Source organism: Gymnoscopelus microlampas, assembly GCF_963454915.1.
Source record: "Gymnoscopelus microlampas genome assembly, chromosome: 10".
NCBI classification, from domain to species: Eukaryota; Metazoa; Chordata; class Actinopteri; order Myctophiformes; family Myctophidae; genus Gymnoscopelus; species Gymnoscopelus microlampas.
Window position 1 is genome coordinate 19,016,756 of NC_139947.1, and position 19,139 is coordinate 19,035,894.

The 19,139-nt window shown below is 39.3% G+C and overlaps 2 protein-coding genes across 2 annotated transcripts; both read left to right on the forward strand.

Annotated features, from left to right (window-relative positions):
* Positions 1–1,091: 1,091 nt before the first annotated feature.
* On the forward strand, positions 1,092–12,716 carry ctnnbl1 (catenin, beta like 1). The gene is made up of 16 exons (XM_084070423.1): positions 1,092–1,279; positions 2,778–2,981; positions 3,520–3,626; positions 4,190–4,329; positions 4,488–4,585; positions 5,066–5,159; positions 5,467–5,558; positions 5,970–6,042; positions 6,683–6,741; positions 7,256–7,404; positions 7,524–7,705; positions 8,549–8,646; positions 9,414–9,494; positions 9,586–9,723; positions 10,097–10,169; positions 10,899–12,716. The coding sequence occupies exons 1-16, from the start codon at positions 1,250–1,252 to the stop codon at positions 10,985–10,987; spliced, it is 1,707 nt and encodes a 568-aa protein (XP_083926549.1). The 5' UTR covers positions 1,092–1,249; the 3' UTR covers positions 10,988–12,716.
* Positions 12,717–13,011: 295 nt separating this feature from the next.
* LOC311054447 (uncharacterized protein) lies at positions 13,012–17,603 on the forward strand. Its single transcript, XM_084070421.1, has 2 exons — positions 13,012–13,230; positions 14,989–17,603. Exon 2 carries the CDS (start codon positions 15,121–15,123, stop codon positions 16,960–16,962), a length of 1,842 nt encoding a protein of 613 aa, XP_083926547.1. The 5' UTR covers positions 13,012–13,230; positions 14,989–15,120; the 3' UTR covers positions 16,963–17,603.
* The last annotated feature ends 1,536 nt before the right edge of the window (positions 17,604–19,139 follow it).

Consider the following 19,139-nt stretch of genomic DNA (forward strand, 5'->3'; position numbering starts at 1 on the left):
GTATAACGAATTTTTATATTTATTCCCGCATTTTGATAACCTACTTTGATAACCATAGCAATAAATGCTAAAAATGGTCTCTTATCCATGATAATGTTCTTGTCGGTTGTCTTCTCCTCTGTGTTCTCCAGTTCTGGTTGCACCTGACCGTCATCCTAGTGCAGGGGTCTTCAACAGGGGGTCCTCAGAGTTACTACAAGGGGTCCGCCAAATCTTTGTGTGATATGATTTTTTTTTTACCTGAACCACTTGAAACCTAACATCCCTTTTCTGAGGAGAACTTTAGCCAAAAATAGCAGATCTGCAAGCTCACAACGCCTCGCAGCGCGAGGCGTTGTGAGCTTGTAGATCTGCTATTTTTGGCAAAGAGTTATAGGTGTAGAGGGGAAAAAAAAGCAACAAAAGCTTATGTGAAACACAATTCTATACAATATAGAGGGGGTCCCTAGCCTGGTAAACCCTCCCTCCGGAAATCGCATTTCCATTTGATTGGCTAGGGGGTCCCTGCTTCATCTCTCTCTCAGCTAGGGGGTCCTTGGCCTGAAAACGTTGAAGACCCCTGTTGTAGCCTCTATTCACTTTGCATGCACAGTGCACAGGGCATCCTCTGATATGGTGGTGTGTGTGTGTGTGTGTGTGTGTGTGTGTGTGTGTGTGTGTGTGTGTGTGTGTGTGTGTGTGTGTGTGTGTGTGTGTGTGTGTGTGTGTGTGTGTGTGTGTGTGTGTGTGTGTGTGTGTGTGTGTGTGTGTGTGTGTGTGTGTGTGTGTGTGTGTGTGTGTGTCGTGTGAAGAAAGGAAAATCTGGAGTTACGGGCTGGTAGAATGGAGTTGATAGAGGTGTAATACTTAAACCAGCCAGAGCAAGGCAACGATGCACGAACCGCGCCCCGGTCCTACCGTTAAACCCCAATAGAAGCAGTTAGAAGAAGAAGTACGACAGTGTCACGACCAGTGTTGCCATGTCGGCTTATCCATAGGGTCACATCACGACACGTTGTGAGCTTGTAGATTTGCTTCTTTTGGGCTTGGTTAGACCTGGTTGCTTATTTCTCTCGCAGAATCTGGCAACACTGGTAAAGACACTCTTTACGGCAAACGTTTTTTGAACGGGAAGAAGCCGTAAGAAAAAGCTCCCCGGTGGTTGTTTGTTTGTTTAATGTTGATCTGCACAGTTCAATTCATCTAATTTAATGTGTCCATCAAACTAGTTTTCAATTTCAGGATTTAAACTAGATAAACAAGCAAAAAGATGGACGTTGGTGAACTCCTGAACTATCAGGTGAACGTGTTTTCAGTGTTTTTATTATGATGACAATGAATAGCAACTATAGCGAGGTAGCCCTAATGGCTGTGATATTATTACACACATTCATGTATTCCAAATACACAGCTATGTAATATCACAGCCATTCTAAGGCTACTAGCAGCGAGGCAGCATGGCAATGCATTCATTTATATTAACTATAAATATAGTCTAACTATCTACAAACTACTATACAAGTCTACTTCATCCTCGTGTGAATTAATGTGGTTACATGTTGGCTCACACACATAGACTGTTTCAAAAATATAAGGTGCTTTACCGCTTGCCCTAGCCCTGAAACGCTTGCCCCAAATGTTAACTATAGGTGTCCTGACTATTTGTGCAATGTATTGCAGTTACACTCCATAGCAAAGATTACTATCCTATTATGGAGCTATTTAACAAAACAAAAAAACTCTTACACACCTTTTACATTATTTACTATTTATGAAATGTTAAACGTTTATTCTAATCATAACAAGTTACTGACTCTAGCTATAAAATGGCTGATATTCCATACATACAAATTGTATTCCATTATCCATATACAGCCATAGAACACTCAATACATTTTCATGGAGGGACTAATCTCATTGGCATTCTAATTTGCCATGCAAATTGCAATAAGCTATTGCAATTGTAAGCTGATTGTATGATGCTCTGTATAGTAGTGTGTATATCTGTCTGTCTCTTATGTCTTCATGATTTGTGTGTGTGGGCCCTCATTTTAAACAAGCTTAGTGCTTTATGAGCCTGCCAGTTGAGTTTAGTAGAGCTTGTATTGTAAATTTGTACTTCCATGTACTGATGTTCTCATGTCTTACTAAATAAAGTACACCAATCAATCAATAATGAATTGCTGTGACATGGGGTCAGCTCTTGTCATATAGTATCATAGTTGCGACAGAAAATGTGTAATATTGTGTATTCAGTAAAATATCCAATTTTTCCACAAGATTGACTCAGACCACGTTCTCTGTATGTAATGGGATGATATTCACACACAGCAGCACTAAACACTTGCCAGACATGCAAACTTGTAGCTTTTCAGCTACAATAGCCGTTTTGAATCCAAATAGGGCAATAGTGTGACACCTGACCCGAAAAAAAACAACATGTTGTCACCCTTTTCACCTCGGGGCTGTTTGCATGCCTGCTTGCAAACTTCCTTCAACCATCAGGGACACACAAATGGACAGGTGTGTTTTGCAGTTGGTGGGGGTAATTGTAAATCACACCTGTATTAACACCCAAACCGGGACCCTTAACCTCTTAAGCCCTATTAAAAAAAAACAGAAATAGCTGATCTACAAGCTCACAATGCGTCGCAATCGAAATGCAATGGCAAAAAAAAAAAGAAGCAATTCATTATTTAATTGTGGTTTACAGAGATTTGTCAAGACTCGGGACGCAAAACGGGACATCTGATCAGCTGTATTCAACTTGTTTTTATCCATTCCTTTCACCTCTGCAGCCTGATAGAGGAGCAAAGCGTCCCAGGGACGAGGATGGAGGAGAGGAGGAGACCAGAGGAGGGAAGAAGGGACTGGCTGGCAGGGAGCATGGCAGGTTCAGTGGGGAGGGGACAGGAGGAGACACTGACGACACAGAAGAGCTGAATGGAGACAAGAGGAGGATCCTGGACAAGCTGATGGATCATGATGAAGATGAACCTGAGGTGGGTGATGATTTGAGTGAGGTGTGAAGCGAACTGCAAAGTGTTTTTGTGTTATTTAGAGGTACAACAGTTAATCTAATTTACTAATCAGATTAATCAAATTTTAAAACAAAATCATTTTATTTGTTTTTTTAATGGAAAAATAAATCTTATTTATACATATTTTTATATTTTATATATATCTGCCAAGTCCGGATGTGATATTTTTTCACCCAATGATCCAATTGTTCGTGTTTTTTTGTTGTTTTTTAAATATTCTTTAAAAGGATCCCTGGCTAATGAGCTAATAATAATTAAAAACAACTTAAATATTTTATTTATTTTAGAAATATCTTTCACTCAATAGGGACAATGCCCGTCGCAAGTTGATGATGTCATTTGTCCATGTGTGGTCTAGCCCTATGGAATGCATGTGCAAAAGAAACATAATTTAAAATATTGATTTGATGCTCATATTAACCTTAGGAAGTATTATGTTCGATTATTTTTCTCCTCCATGTCTTTTCCTCTTTCTCCACTTGTCCTATGAAATAATCAGACGGAGCCAGTCGACGAGAGTTCAGTGAAGAAAATGATCCTGACCTTTGAGAAAAGGTCGTACAAAAATCAAGAATTGAGGATTAAGTTTCCAGACAACCCAGAGAAGTGAGTTGACTATTGAGAATTATAAGTCTTTTGTCTTTCTAAATGTACATGTGAAGCACCTCTCTATACATAGATTCTTCAGCTTTGTCAAGCATGCCATTGAGGAAGAAACGCTACTTCACTCTAAACGTGTGCACAATCAATGTTAATGCTGACACTTTAACAACAGTAATTCGTCGAGTAGCAATCAACTTTAATTAAAGCTACAATCTGGGACTAGTTTTAATGAATAAAATGTTATAACCAATCTGTATGGTAGTATGTTAATACAATTTAACTATTACATAATATGCAGTGGTTCAAGCTGGTCTCCCTGCTCTTCCATTGAGACATTTATTTAGACCCTGGTTTCGGTAGGACACCTACTGGTTGACGATGACAATTACGTTTTTGAAGCCGACAGTGCACCGGATTGGACACTATTGCAATTACCTCTCCCTCAGGGAGAGGAAGACAACGGAAATAAAACGTGCATATTCAAATAGTTATTATTTAATAATAATCTACAAAGTGTTTTATTTGTTCATGAATCTGGTGTGTGTGTCCCTTGTTCTATGCTCTAGGTTCATGGAAACGGAGCTGGACCTGAATGACATCCTCCAGGAGATGCATGTGATCGCCACCATGCCAGACCTCTACCATCTACTGGTGGAACTCAATGCTGTCCATTCGTTACTGGGCCTCCTCAGCCACGAGAACTCTGATATCCTCAATAATGAACGAATGTCTTTTATACAAATAATTCCATGTATTTATATTATACTACTACTTATGATATGTAGAGGACAGAAATACTTTAATACTAATTTCTAGGAAGGGGAAGTACAGCAACTAGTCATTGTCCTTAATAGCTGGTCTTACATATTGCCATAGCAGTGGTGGACCTGCTCCAGGAGCTGACAGATATTGATACGCTCAATGAAAGCGAGGAGGGGGCGGAGGTACTCATAGACACACTGGTGAGTGTTGCACTTTCATTTATGAGTGGTATTGTTAATGCTGTTTTTGTGTTGTTTGCTTTGGGGTATTTCTTTGTCAATGTGTATTTGCACATACTTGCATTTTGTCCTCTGCATTTATCCCTGTCAGGGAAAAAGAAAGCTTGCAGTCCAGATCGTATCTCAAGAGATTTTTATTTAACAGAAATAGATATGCATTCAGGACAAACCCAACAGTTTCATAGCATGGCACTGTGTCACGCATAATTGCCGATACCGAAAAGTCAAACGATGGCCCGGATCGTTGGCCTAGCGGTCCGGGCACTTAGGCTCTAATGTAGCCTGACAGTGCATCGTGGGTTAGTGTCCCGTTCCCGACAACCTTTGCTGCGTGTTTCTCTCTCCCTCTCCCTCTTTCCGGTCCATCTTCACTGAAAAACTATCAATTAAGGCAGACATAGTGCAGCTTTAATGGTTTATGTTTGGACATCTCTCTTGTAGTTGGAGGGTCAGGTGGTGGCGCTACTGGTCCAGAACATGGAGCGCTTAGATGAGCAGGTTAAGGAGGAGGCAGACGGAGTTTACAACACGCTGGGTAAGGACATGCAGCTGCCATGTGGCCAATTGCAACCATATTTCATTTTTAACCTTATTTCATACACTTACAATGAGCGTGCAACTTTTCTAGTCTTAATGTTTACCCTTACAGGAAATTAAGCAAATGGAACGGCACTTAATTGAATAGAGCAAGTCTTTGTTGGTCTGTTAGAAGTGGGCATTTTTCATGACTGTGTAATAGGATTGTGGTGTTCTCCTGCTCACCACACTCTGTTTAGATATTCTATACAATCTCTGAATTTACTTCCATTGGGTAACTGTGTTGTTTCTTTCTACCCCATCAGCCATCATAGAGAACATGGCAGAGTTCAGACCAGGCCTGTGTACAGAGGCAGCTCAACAGGGACTCATGCAGTGGCTGCTTAAGAGAATCAAGGTGAATTATTTATGTTAATAATGTTATCTCTGTGTTTATGAAAATCACATAAATGTGAGAGCTTCTCACAGTCACAGAAATTCCTCAGTTTGTGTGGTTAACCACACTAATTAGTCTTGTATTTTTGGGCCTCACAATATAAGCTTCTGTCCTATTTCATATAAGTTGGTTCTGTATTCATGAACCTTTTTAGTTTTTTATAAAACTGCCCAACCACAAGCTACTTTTATATTAATTCATTGCTGAATTTCCAGATGAGTTCTACTGTATATAGTCTAATCAGTGAAGATGCTGTATACCACTAGAACTACATGACACACCCAATCTCTAATGAAATAAATAAGTATGTTGTATGCATGAGCTGTAATTAAAATGATTGAATCTCCCTCTCCCTTTCTTTCTCTCACTCAGGCAAAGATGCCATTTGATGCTAACAAGTTGTACTGTAGTGAAATATTGGCAATCTTGCTGCAAAACAATGACAGTGAGTGTTCTACAGATTGTTTTTATGTTACATATACATACATTGACTCCCTCTGTTTTCTCTTACATCATCCTGTTCCTTTCTCTCTTCTGCATTCCTCCTTTTCCTCCTTCACTCGTAATAATAATACTCGCACAGAAACCTAATACACACTTTAAACACACATAAAAAAGAAAAATGTTTTTAAAAAAAGGAAAAAAATATCTTTCCGCAAATAGCTGATCTGCAAGTTGCAGATCAGCTATTTTCAAATAATTTATTAAACATCTTCACAATTGTTCAAAAGAATTCAGTTGCAATGATATGCCCAAAATAGGGATAGAATAGGTATACAAATTGGGACACAAAGGTTGCATAATAATAACCATTACTGACATCGTCAAAAAAGTCAGATAATGGCTGATATATTGGTCAGGCTCTATCTGTTCATCTCTCTCTCTTTCTCCCCCCTCTCATTTTCCTCTATTGCATTCTCTCCGATATACGTTTTTCTTTCCCCTCCAAGATCTGCTGTCTTTTCATATTTTCTCTGTCTACATCTAATCTTGCTCCGGTTTCTTTGCATTCTTCTTTCTCACTTTTCCTCCCTTTCTGTTGTACTCTCTCTCACTCCGTCTCCCTGTGTCTTTCTCCCTCTCAGGCACCAGAGAACTTTTAGGAGAGATGGATGGCATTGATGTGTTACTGCAGCAACTCTCTGTAAGTTTTACAATGAATTGACTGTGACAGTGTTTTACATTATTACTTAGCAATAAAAAAAGAACACTTATAAATATACACATATATAAAATTGTTTCTTCTAAAAACTGTATTCACGCAGTGGTTACGTTTTTCCATAGTGAGACACTCACTTATGTTACTCAGTGAACCGAGTTTCCTAGTTGACACTTCATCAGCCACGGTTTCAGAGCAAAGCCTTTAGTTTATTTTAAAAGCCAAGCCATTAAAAACAAAAGGGAAACTTAAGTGGAGTTATAGAACTGGAGTTATATTATATAGAATACACTAAATTGGATTTAAGTTCCATGTTAAACATAACGTTAATCTTCCGCTTGTTTAGGAGTTAATGTTATAGATTTTGTTAAAAACCAGTCTGAGGACTGCCAACAGTCGCTTTGAAGAACAGGATTGTTGCGCACGTTTCATCGCCATACACACGAAAAAAGCGAAACACGAAATGTTTTCCATGATACCTTGTATTCCCCTTCCTCAGGTGTTTAAGCGTCACAACCCAGCCACAGCCGAGGAGCAGGAGAGTATGGAGAATTTGTTTGACGCTCTTTGTTCCTGCCTCATGCTCGCTGCCAATAGAGACCGCTTTCTCAGGGGAGAGGGTCTTCAGCTCATGAATCTCATGCTCCGGTAAGAGGATATAGAAGTTGTTTTGTGGGCTACAACAAAATAGGCCCAGTATAAGGACACTAGGGGACCGGGGTCATGTGGTTAAAATTGTCCATCTCTGATATTTCCTCATTTCGCAGTGAAAAGAAAATCTCTCGGACTAGCGCTCTGAAGGTCCTGGACCATGGGATGATTGGAGCAGAGGGGGCTGATAACTGCCATAAATTTGTAGACATCCTTGGCCTCAGAACCATCTTTCCCCTCTTCATGAAGACACCGAAGAAGATGAAAAAGGCCGGCATGTCCGACAAGGAGCACGAAGGTTAGTCAGCAGCATATACAAGGATTATTTGCTAGTGCAAAGATATGAAGCTAATAGACACATTGAAGGTCAAAGTTGCAAAGACACATAGTTTACATATACTTTGACTAATAGTGTAATTAGTTGAATCAAAGGGGTACGTGGTGCAATAGTTCAATTCAATTTTATTATAGTGCTGAATCACAACATGTTTTCTCAATACACTTTACCCATAAAGCAGAGACACGACGTTGTCAGGATATTGTCCTTTTGTCTTTTGGTGCATCAACTACGTTCAACATTCCAGTCTGTCAGTATTTTGTGATTGCTTGTTTGGAATGAACCCATGTCTTTGAGCTTATCTTTAAAGCGCAATAACACTTTGGTAGAAGTTTCGGTTGTGTAGTTCCCTTGCCATGATATCAATGTATATCAGACTCCAAACCCACCCTGTACGGCATTTATTATAGAAATTTGTCAACTTCCTGATGATTTTCCTGTTTGAAAATGTGGATCCAGACTTTCTTTATAAACAACAATGATGTTATACTATATATTGGCAGAATGCCAATGCTTTATTTGCGTTTGTGTACTTGCTAAAATAGTGACTTTGAGAGCAATTTGGTCATTGAGACAATCTTTCACGATCAATTTCTAACCAACGGAGCAACGGAGTAAGATATCTTGCCAATATTTGGAGTGACCTCACGTCAAGGTTAATACACAATCCAAACCTCTACTAAGGTGTCGTTGCACTTTAAACTGAACCATTTATGTTCAATATTTGAGAAACAGTTCAGGTCTGATCTGGTGATATTGATGAGGATGGCCACAGTTTGTCAATTTCTTCTATGTTGTGTCTAGAACATGTCTGCTCCATCATTGCCTCCATGCTGAGAAACCTCAAGTCTCAGCAGAGAACTCGACTTCTCAACAAGTTTACTGAGAACGACTGTGAAAAGGTCAGTTTCTCTGTTGTATCTGCTTCATGACTTCAAGTTGTGTGTGTGTGTGTGTGTGTGTGTGTGTGTGTGTGTGTGTGTGTGTGTGTGTGTGTGTGTGTATGCGTGTGTGTGTGTGTGTGTGTGTGTGTGTGTGTGTATGCATGGGCGTTTGTGGTTTTACGTTTTTGAGTAGTAACCGCTATATAACAACTATATAAAGTGTTTTCAACGATGAACATCAAAGTTGAAACCCTTGGGTTCATGGCAGATTTTGAATGGATCTTAACTTGTGAGCTTGTAGATCAGCTATTTTTGGCAAACGTTCCCCCAGAATAGGGATGCTGGAGTTCAGGGGGTTAATGGGCACAGCCCTGAAACTACAGGCCTACTGTATCTCATGCTGCAAGTGTTTTGTTTTCACTTTTAGAATTAATTCAATTTACAAGTTAGTCTGCATTCAAAATTCAAACAACCCAACATGATATATTTTTTATTACCCCTTAGAATTATCTTTTCTCTCGTTCAGAATCTTTACATAATATTGTTTGTTCTGCTTATTTATTAATTATTGTATCAATTATACAAATAATTATTGACCACAATAACCCTGGTGTCCCTGTTTTAGACTTCTTATTTTTTTCAAAAAACATTGCAAATAGCCGGTCTACACGCTCACAATGTGTTACATCACGACGCATTGTAAGATTGTACATTTTCACTATAGAAAAATAAGCTTAAATGGTTAATAAGCCATAAATCTCTGTCTCCCTTCTCTCCATCCCCAGGTTGATCGGCTGATGGAGTTGCATTTTAAGTACCTAGAGGCTGTTCAACAGGCTGACAAGAGAATAGAAGGAGAAAAACATGTAAGTGTGTGTGTGTGTGTGTGTGTGTGTTAGTGGGTGTTCTTGGTATACTGACAGATAACTTTTCGTGTGTGTGTGTGTGTGTGTGTAGGACATGGTGCGTCGTGGAGAGATCTTAGATGACCAGCTGGAGGATGACTTTTACCTTCGTCGTTTGGACGCTGGCCTGTTTGTCCTGCAGCTGCTCTGCTACATTATGGTAGAGATCAGCAACTCGGGGATAACACAGGTACGCGCGCACACACACACACACACATTTCAAAACAATGGTACAGACTTCACACCGGGCACCACAGTTTTGGTAAATATTGGTACATAGTACATACTGATTAAACACATACCCATATACATACTGGTGCTTAGTCTAGTGCTGGGTAATTATTATTATAATCATTATTCTCTTCCAGTTGTTTATTTTGTTTTTCAAATTGGAAACCATAGACTCACTTTGTGTGCATCACTTGTACTGGACAGTATATAAACCAAGTCAGACCGTATACAATTTTTGCCCTGCAGAAATCCCCCAACTGGATACTGTACCTCTGAGTTGATACTGATGGCACATATCAAATCCTACTATGTTTTTTTGTGTCTTTGTGTAGCTGCAACAGAGGGTTCACCAGATTTTGAATCTGAGAGGAGGCTCTGTCAAAGTGGTACGGCACATCATGAGAGGTAATGTTACTAGAATACTAAACACACCCTACACACAGGCACCTACCACTATAATTATGTTCAGGTTTTATTACCTAGCATTGGCCGGGTTAATGTGTGGGTGAAATAACCCCCCCTTCACTGATCGAGTCCTCCCTCCCTCCGTACCCCCATGATCCGTCCCTCCCTCTTTCTCCCTCTGTCCCCTTCACTCTCATCCGTCTCTTTCTTTCACTAATAGAGTACCAAAAACCACACCACCTTGGTCTTGAAGTTTTTGTCCTATTCAAAATGCCATAGACCCCCCCCCCCCCCCCCCCCCACACACACACACACACACACACACACACACACATATATATGGGTATATGCCCATGTATGTGCATATACATATTGGTCGGATCAGTGGTTCTGGACAACACCAATCTGACCAACTTCATTCACACCGGGCACCACACTCCCTCAGATACACACACGCTGAGTTTGAAGTCTATCGTTCAGCCGGTTCTCAAGATATGTGGGGGACCGATACAGATACACAAACACGTGCTTATTCATGCAGATATTTGTGTAGCTTATGTTAAGAAAGATAATGGAGTGTGTGCCTGCATTCAACATGAGAAAGCTCCTTTATTTTTACATAAACAGAATAAACCACCTTTGACGTCTCGACCTCTCTCCAGTCCTCTGGATTGAAACCCAACATGGCCAGTGGTGAGCTAATCAACTGTCACCTGTTGTGTTTTGCAGAGTACGCTGAGAGCATCGGAGATGGGAAAGCCCAAGAGGTCAAAGAGGCTGAACAGAAGAGAATCATGGACCTGGCAGACAACTTCTAGCATTTCTTTTTCTATTTCTCACGCAAACACATTTTTCTTTTTTAGAATTGACCAGCAGTTACCATACAACCTGGCAGTATTGCCTGGTACATTTCCTTTGGTGTGAACATACTGCTAACTAAAAATACCCAATCCTTGGTGTGAACATACTGTTAACTGAGAATACCCAGACTTGGATAAGATTCTTTTCGGCTAGTAGAATGACTATACATTATTTAAAGGAGGTGTATGTGATATTTTCTTCGTTTAAAAAAGTGTTACATAGTTCTGTATTCCCATAGTAATCATTGCTATAGAGAGTGTATTCAGTAATAGGTGTCTCTCCAGCTCCTTAGTAAACATAAAATACATTTTCAGGTCGGGAAACCAATTTTATCCAATCATGAGGGAGAACTCATACAATCTACAGGATAATCACGTGCAATTGGAAGTGATGAAACAAAGAAATGAGCAGATAAAATTGGAACTACCTACTGAATTATTCAGAATGCAGTAGGTAGGACACTGATTTCATTAGTGCAGAAATACCATTGTTTTGAAATGTGTAGCGCATTGGTATATAGACACTATGGCACATTAGGAGTCCACTAATATACATTCAGGGTTAGGTCTATGTGTTTCTGCTAATATTATTGACCTTATTTTGTACTGTATGTCCGTGGCACAAATTTTGACCAATGTCCATCTCATGGAGATGACCCGTGTGGGACCCCTGTTACAGATTACAGAACAAACACTACAGCAATGATTACTATCAGAATATAGAGTTTTAACCGTTTTACAAAAACTTTTTGTTTTAGCCAAAAAATATCACTTACAGCACCTTTAACTCACACAGTGCTGGTGAGACATGAGCTCATACTTATTTTTGATTTCATACCGATTTTGACCTAAACTAATTTGCTTTGAATGAGGAAAAAAAAACCTATGTAGGCTATTCTGTGTATTTCAAAAATATAATCAATACTCACCATCATCTGAACCAGTTCATTGTAATGCAGCCCTGGATTTGGTAGATGAAAACATGGCTGTCCACCAACATGTGAAAACTGTGATGAGTGGTTTGTTTCTGCCTTTGTCCCTGCTGGACATTATGCTGCATGACAAACGATAAGAAGACTTAAAGTTTGCCATAGATAGATCCATTCTACGAAGCTAATCCTCCTGTATGTTCAGCAGCATTTGATAGCATTATGGTAAATGACGAGTTTGACGTCATTGTGCAGGCATTTCCGCATTTAGCACAGAAATACACATAATACATAGGGTATTTGTGCTACACCATGTAAGTCTGTACAGTATGTTGTAGGCTACAGAGACCTCATATTTTACACGATCTCCTCACATCAGAACAATGGGATTGATTGTTTTATTAAAAGACTTGACTGCCAGTGGACTACCATTGCCTTCAACAATGTGTCACTGACATCTTAGTTATCCCTGAAACTAATGCATTCCAGAAAGAACCAGACTGTATCCGTCTCTTCTGCACCTGAAATGAACATATGAAACTTGGCAGTAGTGGCCATAGAGCTAAAATGGAATTCTAGAACACTGGTTTAAAATACCTATAATTTTACAAGTGGTGTTTGAGTGTTGTATGTGTACATGGACGAAAACTGCAGGATGATTACCAAACGGTCGACCCAAGCTTGTTTCTCTCTTGTCTGCTTTATTTGCTTTGCGTTTACTTGTAAAATGTTTTCTAATAAAACATTTGGTAATAAGATCCTGATACTATCTTTATTTGGTTAATGTGGCTCAGAGATGGAGATTGCCACGGTTTGCCAATTGCTGCTTACAATCCATGCATATGATCATTACCTTATATAAGGTAATGATCATATGCATGTATTTTAAGCGGCAATTGATATATAAATTGTATATCTTGGATTAGATCAAGCGTCAATAGGCAGTATACACCTCCACCAGCAAGGGGCGTTAAACATAAAATTACCACCAGGATCAGTTAGTACAACAACAATAAACGTCAACCCGGAAGCTCATTGCAATGGGATTTCTGAGAGAGCGCGCTCCACTTTGAATTCTACTTTACTACTACTTCACTACTAACAAACACTGAAGTCCTCGATCAGACGATCAACCAGAGACTCGGTTACTGGTGGAGAGAGATTTGGGATCGTTTAATACATCCTAACGGATTATGAGGATGGAGATTTAATAACATGATCATCTGACTGACAAAGCAGCTGCATTCCCAAAGGACCTAGCCGACGGTGAAGGTGAGGAACAAAGAATCACAGTGAAAGATTTCCATTAAGCTGAAATCTGTAACTTTTTTAAAAAGTTTAATGAATAAAACATTATTTTAACCAATCTGTATGGTAGAATGTTGATAGCTACTAGCCTACATGTCGTTGGTCAGTTAAAAGAGCACCGATCTGCAATTTGTAACTGGTCCTTGTAAAAAGTCTAAGCTTAACACCTTGAAAATTACCCCATTTTTAGATTTTTGTTCTGGGATAAAAATGAAAAAAGAAGACCTTTTACCTTTGTCAGTCCCAAATCAAAAAATGACAAAATGGAGCATTTTCATGATTTTTGTTCTGAAAGGAAAATCAGAAATGCCTTTAAAAAAAAGTCAATGGACCCTTCGCTAAGCCCCACCCACTCCACTCAGTGACTGGTGGTGCGAAGTTAGTCACACCCAGGTCTGGCAGCGCCTGGCAAGCTCTGCTTCTCACCCATTGACTTGCATGTTAATTAAATGATGGCTTTTCCCCTTAAAAATAATCGATCATTTCAGGAGCAAGAGCTTCAAAATCTCTTCTAAATCTAGTCAACAAGGCTTGGGTACGTGGTTCATAGTCACCATTGCGTTATCGTGGTATTCCTATTCTTGCTATTATGTTGCAAATGATTGTGTGTGTGTGCGGGCGAAATAACATTGACAGCTATGGCAGGTGACGAAAGCTTGCCAGACAGACCTATGCCAGGCTAACAACGGTTTCTAAGCTGGCATTGGACAATCGCTTTTGGGGTGGGGTTTAGCGAAGGGTCCATTCCAATTGAAAATCTAATTATACTAAGATCCCCAGACCCCCACCCCCCAACTGTTTACTGTACATATTTATATTTTTCTTATTACTAATAGTAAAGTAGCTCCAATCTGAACCTGGAGCTGTATAGTGTTTGTCGAATAATGTCTCGATGAATTGAATGCACAGGACCACAATGGAAATAAGGCCTCAGGACTTTTTGTGTTTTCCTTTTAGCACCATTTGTATGATCGTACCACTGTACCTTTTTTGCAAACTGTTAAAGTATTCAATCAATCAGTAGCAATGCACTGAGGACACTACCTGACATTCAACTGTTCTGAGCCGGGTAGTAGGCTACTGTAGCACTGTCATGCTTGCAGGTTTGTTGTGGTTTGAATGGAGGGAGGGTGTCGGGGGGAAACACACTAGAGCCTATCGCAGCTTAGCTCTCATTGGTTGTGTCATGAGCAAATGAGGCAATGAGCTGAGCGCATTTTCAGACACCAGGCTCGCTCACTGACAGTCACACGGCTACGAGAGGGGGAGCAGGAAAGCAGAATTATCGTAATTTCTCAAATAAATCGCCCTGCTGTCATTCATATTGATTCCCCGACCTCAAATGTGTCCCGTATCAGTTCAATACGGGACAAATTGGTCTTAAATTTGATTTAAAGTGGCATTTAGTTAGTATTAAATCGTACTGGCATAAATCTGAAGACATCCTGTTATAGTCAATCCATTACAGTACAAAACTGAGCAGATAAAGTAGTAAAGTTCCATCAATGCCAAAAATGGGCATTTTCTGTATTTTGGATGATTTGAATAGCATTGGTTTCACATCTAGAACCAAAACCTTGAGTGAAACAAAGAACAAATGTGGAACCAACAGCAGAAGTTCCTCTAGCTGCCAAAGCTACAAAACAAAGGAAACAATAAATGGAATGATGTAAAGTTCAAACATTTAATACATTTTCCCCCCGCATTTCATCTTTTACCTAGACTTCGTGTACCTCCCTGTGGCTAAAGATGTGATTTCACACTGAACAGCAGGAGAGAAGCCCCAGTCTGGTCCTGGAAGAACAAGAGCCTCCACAGTTTAAAGAGTATCAGCAGGAGCTACTTCGAGGGCGAATGGAGGCTAATGGGTCAACGTTGACATTACTATCAGTGAAAAGTGAAAATGATTATGAAAACAGAGGGACAGAGCATCTACCCAGCACCTCAACTGAGCACATGAAAACACAAGCTGATGTGGAGGACTGTGGTGCATCACAAACAACTAGTGATGACCAGTTCCTCATTTCACACTGTTCTGAATCTGACACTGAAGACAGTGATGAGTGGGAGGAGACCAGGGAAGATCAGTCGGTGTTAAACACAATTAAATCATGTAAGACACAAAATGTGGAGAGACAAACATTGTCTTTGAGCAACAAACTGCCCCATGACCTGAAATCATCAAAACAAACTCCATCCATGATTCACTCATGGAAGAAAAAACTTGGTTGTACAGATTGTGGTAAAAGGTATAATTATGAGGGCAGTCTGAAGAGACACAGGAGGACTCATACAGGGGGGAGACCATTTCTTTGTACAGTCTGCGACAAAAACTTTGATTGTAAGACAGTTCTTAACATGCATATGAGGATTCATAAGGAGTATAAACCCTTTAGTTGTACAGTTTGTGAAAAAAAGTATAGTTCGAATTGTGCTCTCAAGATACACATGAGGACTCATACAGGGGAAAACCCCTTTAGTTGTACAGATTGTGGCAAACGCTTTATTTGTAATGCTAATCTGACAAAACACAAGAGGACTCATAGAGGGTCATCCGTTAGTTGTACAGTTTGTGACAAGAAATGCAGTAAGTATTATCTGAAAACGCACATGATGACTCATACGGGGGGGAAACCCTTTCTTTGTGAAGTTTGTGGTAAAAGCTTTACTGGTAATAATTATCTGACTGATCACATGAGGACTCATACAGGGAAAAAAGCACATAGTTGTAATGTTTGTGGCAAAGGCTTTTCTAATGCTGGTCATCTGCAATATCACAGGATGAGTCATACAGGAGAAAAACCTTTTAGTTGCACATTCTGTGACAAAACATTTGCACGTATGTCTTATTTAAAGTCACACACAAGGATTCATACAGGTGAAAAACCCTTTAGTTGTATAATTTGTGGCAAAGGCTTTGGTGCAAGAGGGAGCCTGAAACAACACATTAGGATTCATACAGCAGTTCGTGACACTGGGGGTAAAGCTGTTGCTCGTACTGTTTGTGGAATAAAACATTTTAGTTGTACAGTATGTAAGAAAAGTGTCAAAGAGAGGTCCACTCTTAAGAGACATATGAGGACTCATACAGGGGAAAAACCGTTTAGTTGTACAGTATGTGATAAAAGCTTCAAAAATAGTTCCAATCTTAAGAGTCATATGAGGACTCATACAGGGGAAACCCCCTTTACTTGTACTGTATGTGGCAAAAGATTCAAAAATAGTTCCAATCTTAAGAGTCACATGAGGACTCATACAGCAGAAAAACCTTTTAGTTGTACAGTTTGTGACAAAAGCTTCAAAAATTGTTCCAATCTTAAGAGTCATAAGAGGACTCATACAGGGGATAAACCCTTTACTTGTACTGTATGTGGTAAAAGATTTAGTATTATGAAAAATCTGAATCTCCATATGAGGACTCATACAGGGGAAACCTTTAATTGTACAGTATGTGAAAAAGGCTATTCTCAAATGGGTAGTCTAAATAGACACATGAGGACGCATACAGGGGTAAAACCCTTTAGTTGTACAGTTTGTGCCAAAGGCTTTTGGGCAATGAGCGATCTGACATTTCACATGAGAACTCATACAGGTGAAAAACCATTCAGTTGTACAGTTTGTGAAAAAAGCTTTATACAAAGTTGTCGATTGAAGGCGCACATGAGGACTCATACAGGTGAAACCTTTAATTGTTAAGTTTGTGAAAAACGCTTTTCTCAAATGTATCATCTAAAAAGTCACATGGGGACTCATACACAAAATACTGTAAGTGTACAGTTATCTGAGAAGTCACGTGATGGCTCATCAGGGAAATAGTTGTACAGTTAATGGCAAAGGATTTAGTAAAATAAGTGACCTGAAAAGATACAAGTAGGTATACAGGGACAAATAAAACCTTAGTCATTCAGTGAGCTAGGGTAATGGATAGTAAATGTATACTGGATAATATGTGTCTGACAATTTGTTTTATTGTTTAATGTAATAAGGGGTAGTGTGCTACAGTAATGGGTTGTACTGTATCAACCATACTCATTTAATAATTTCAATGTTATATTGATTGTAATGTAATATGTTTAGATTTAAAATTAAATTATTGTTTTTTTTATTAGCAATCATAGGAGAATGTTTTTAGTTGAATGGTAACAGATGCATTATTCTAATACGCCATCTGAGGTAATACAATGTCTAAACAGAATAAATCTAAACAAATAGTTAATTTCTGTCCATTTTTTATCATTTTCTCAATAGAAACAATTTGCTTTTATATTATCATAGCCAAGTTAAATAATTTCTCAAAGCTTCTATGTTTTTATCTTATTGTGTCTTGAATATTTACTCAAAGGAGACAAGTGACTACCTGGTAAAATAAAGACAATAAAAAATACTAGGCCTATCAATGGTTGTGTTGCTGTTTTATGGCTTTTCATCTGTCTTTAAAGGAAAATCAACAAGGTAGCCTCTGCTTTGTCATAATGTAATTTAAAAGATTATAGCTCTCTTTAAGAGAATTTAGTCGTTATGCCAATTGATTCCTCCCCATACACATTGCTGTGATGTCACTGCTGTTGTATCCTACTGACTCACCTGCCAGTGAAGATTCCCCACCAGGAGGACGTAGAGCCTTCGCCCTACTCCTCCTGCCCAACACTCCCTGATGACAGGTGCTGCCCCAGCCCGTAGGATTACGTGCAGTGATAATTATCACCCTCCCCACCCGGCTTCCCTCCCCAAACACGGGCCAATTGTGTTCGTGTAGATGCTCGACAAAGCCGGTGGATTCAAACCCACAACCTCTGCGGTGATGGGCAGGCACTTTACCACTGTGCCACCTGAGCGCCATGATATACTGCATATGATCTTTTTTTTGTAAAAAATAGGCCCAGCCACAAATTTGTGAAGATATTTACAGGCAAACGGTGTGGCGTATCAAAACCCTGTTTGACAGTTAACTTTTTGCTCTGCGTTATTTAGAGCCCCCTCAATGGGTGATTCAACTTTGGGGTAGATTGGACACTGCGTTCATGATTGGTGGCCTTTTTGGCAAAACGAGCCTCTCCCTCAAACTTTGGAAGTGAACTGTAGTAAATCAGAATGGAATATGAAAAAACTGACTGATACATCTTGATCACATTATGCAAGAGATAATGGGTACGACTTGTGTGAGTTTTTGGGAAACATCTGTAGGAGTAGCAAAACGTGTCTTTTGAAGAAAACTTAAAATATGTTTTCCTAAAGTAAACCAGTAATTAGTAACCAAAGACTTGTATTCTTGTAAAGGTTGTCTATAAGATAAACTGTGGAAGAATCTTAGTCTTCATTCCTGCATATTGTGAAATAAATCAAACCCAAAATAGTGCAAATAAAGACAAGAGAAAATAGTTTGTTTCTGATTCTGTTCAGTGTGTATTTGAATAATAACAGGCGGTGATCATTAAAAGAAAACGTATACAAAGTAGGCATTTCCTTTGACAGATTAATGGAATGTTTCTTATGAATATCTTGGGAAATATGATCTCTACGATATGAGAAACATTTATGCACTGGAGATGTGAGTCTGAAGTAGATCTGGGACATGCAGTATAGGGTCACAGACAACACAGACAAAGAGCAACTTGGACAGGGGAATATCTGGTCTTGTGTAGCCAGATGATCAAACATCGACTACTACGGATACAGCTGGTGACATCTAGATTCAATATATGGGCTAGAGCACAGTGCTGACCAATGTTTATGGGCCGTGAGTAAATACCCCTTTATTTTTTGTTTCCTAGATTTTGTTTAAAATATTTTTTTCAAAAGATAAAAGTTAAAAACTAATTCAAACTTTTTTTCAAAAGAATTCCATTTAAAAAAGGGGGGCAATCCATTAATTA

Coding starts and splice junctions, on each gene's coding strand:
- ctnnbl1 (XM_084070423.1), top strand. CDS start 1,250: ATGGACGTTGGTGAACTCCTGAACTATCAG. Junction 4,330..4,487: donor CCTCAGCCACGAGAACTCTG/ATATCCTCAATA, acceptor AGCTGGTCTTAC/ATATTGCCATAGCAGTGGTG. Junction 4,586..5,065: donor AGGTACTCATAGACACACTG/GTGAGTGTTGCA, acceptor TCTCTCTTGTAG/TTGGAGGGTCAGGTGGTGGC.
- LOC311054447 (XM_084070421.1), top strand. CDS start 15,121: ATGGAGGCTAATGGGTCAACGTTGACATTACTATCAGTGAAAAGTGAA.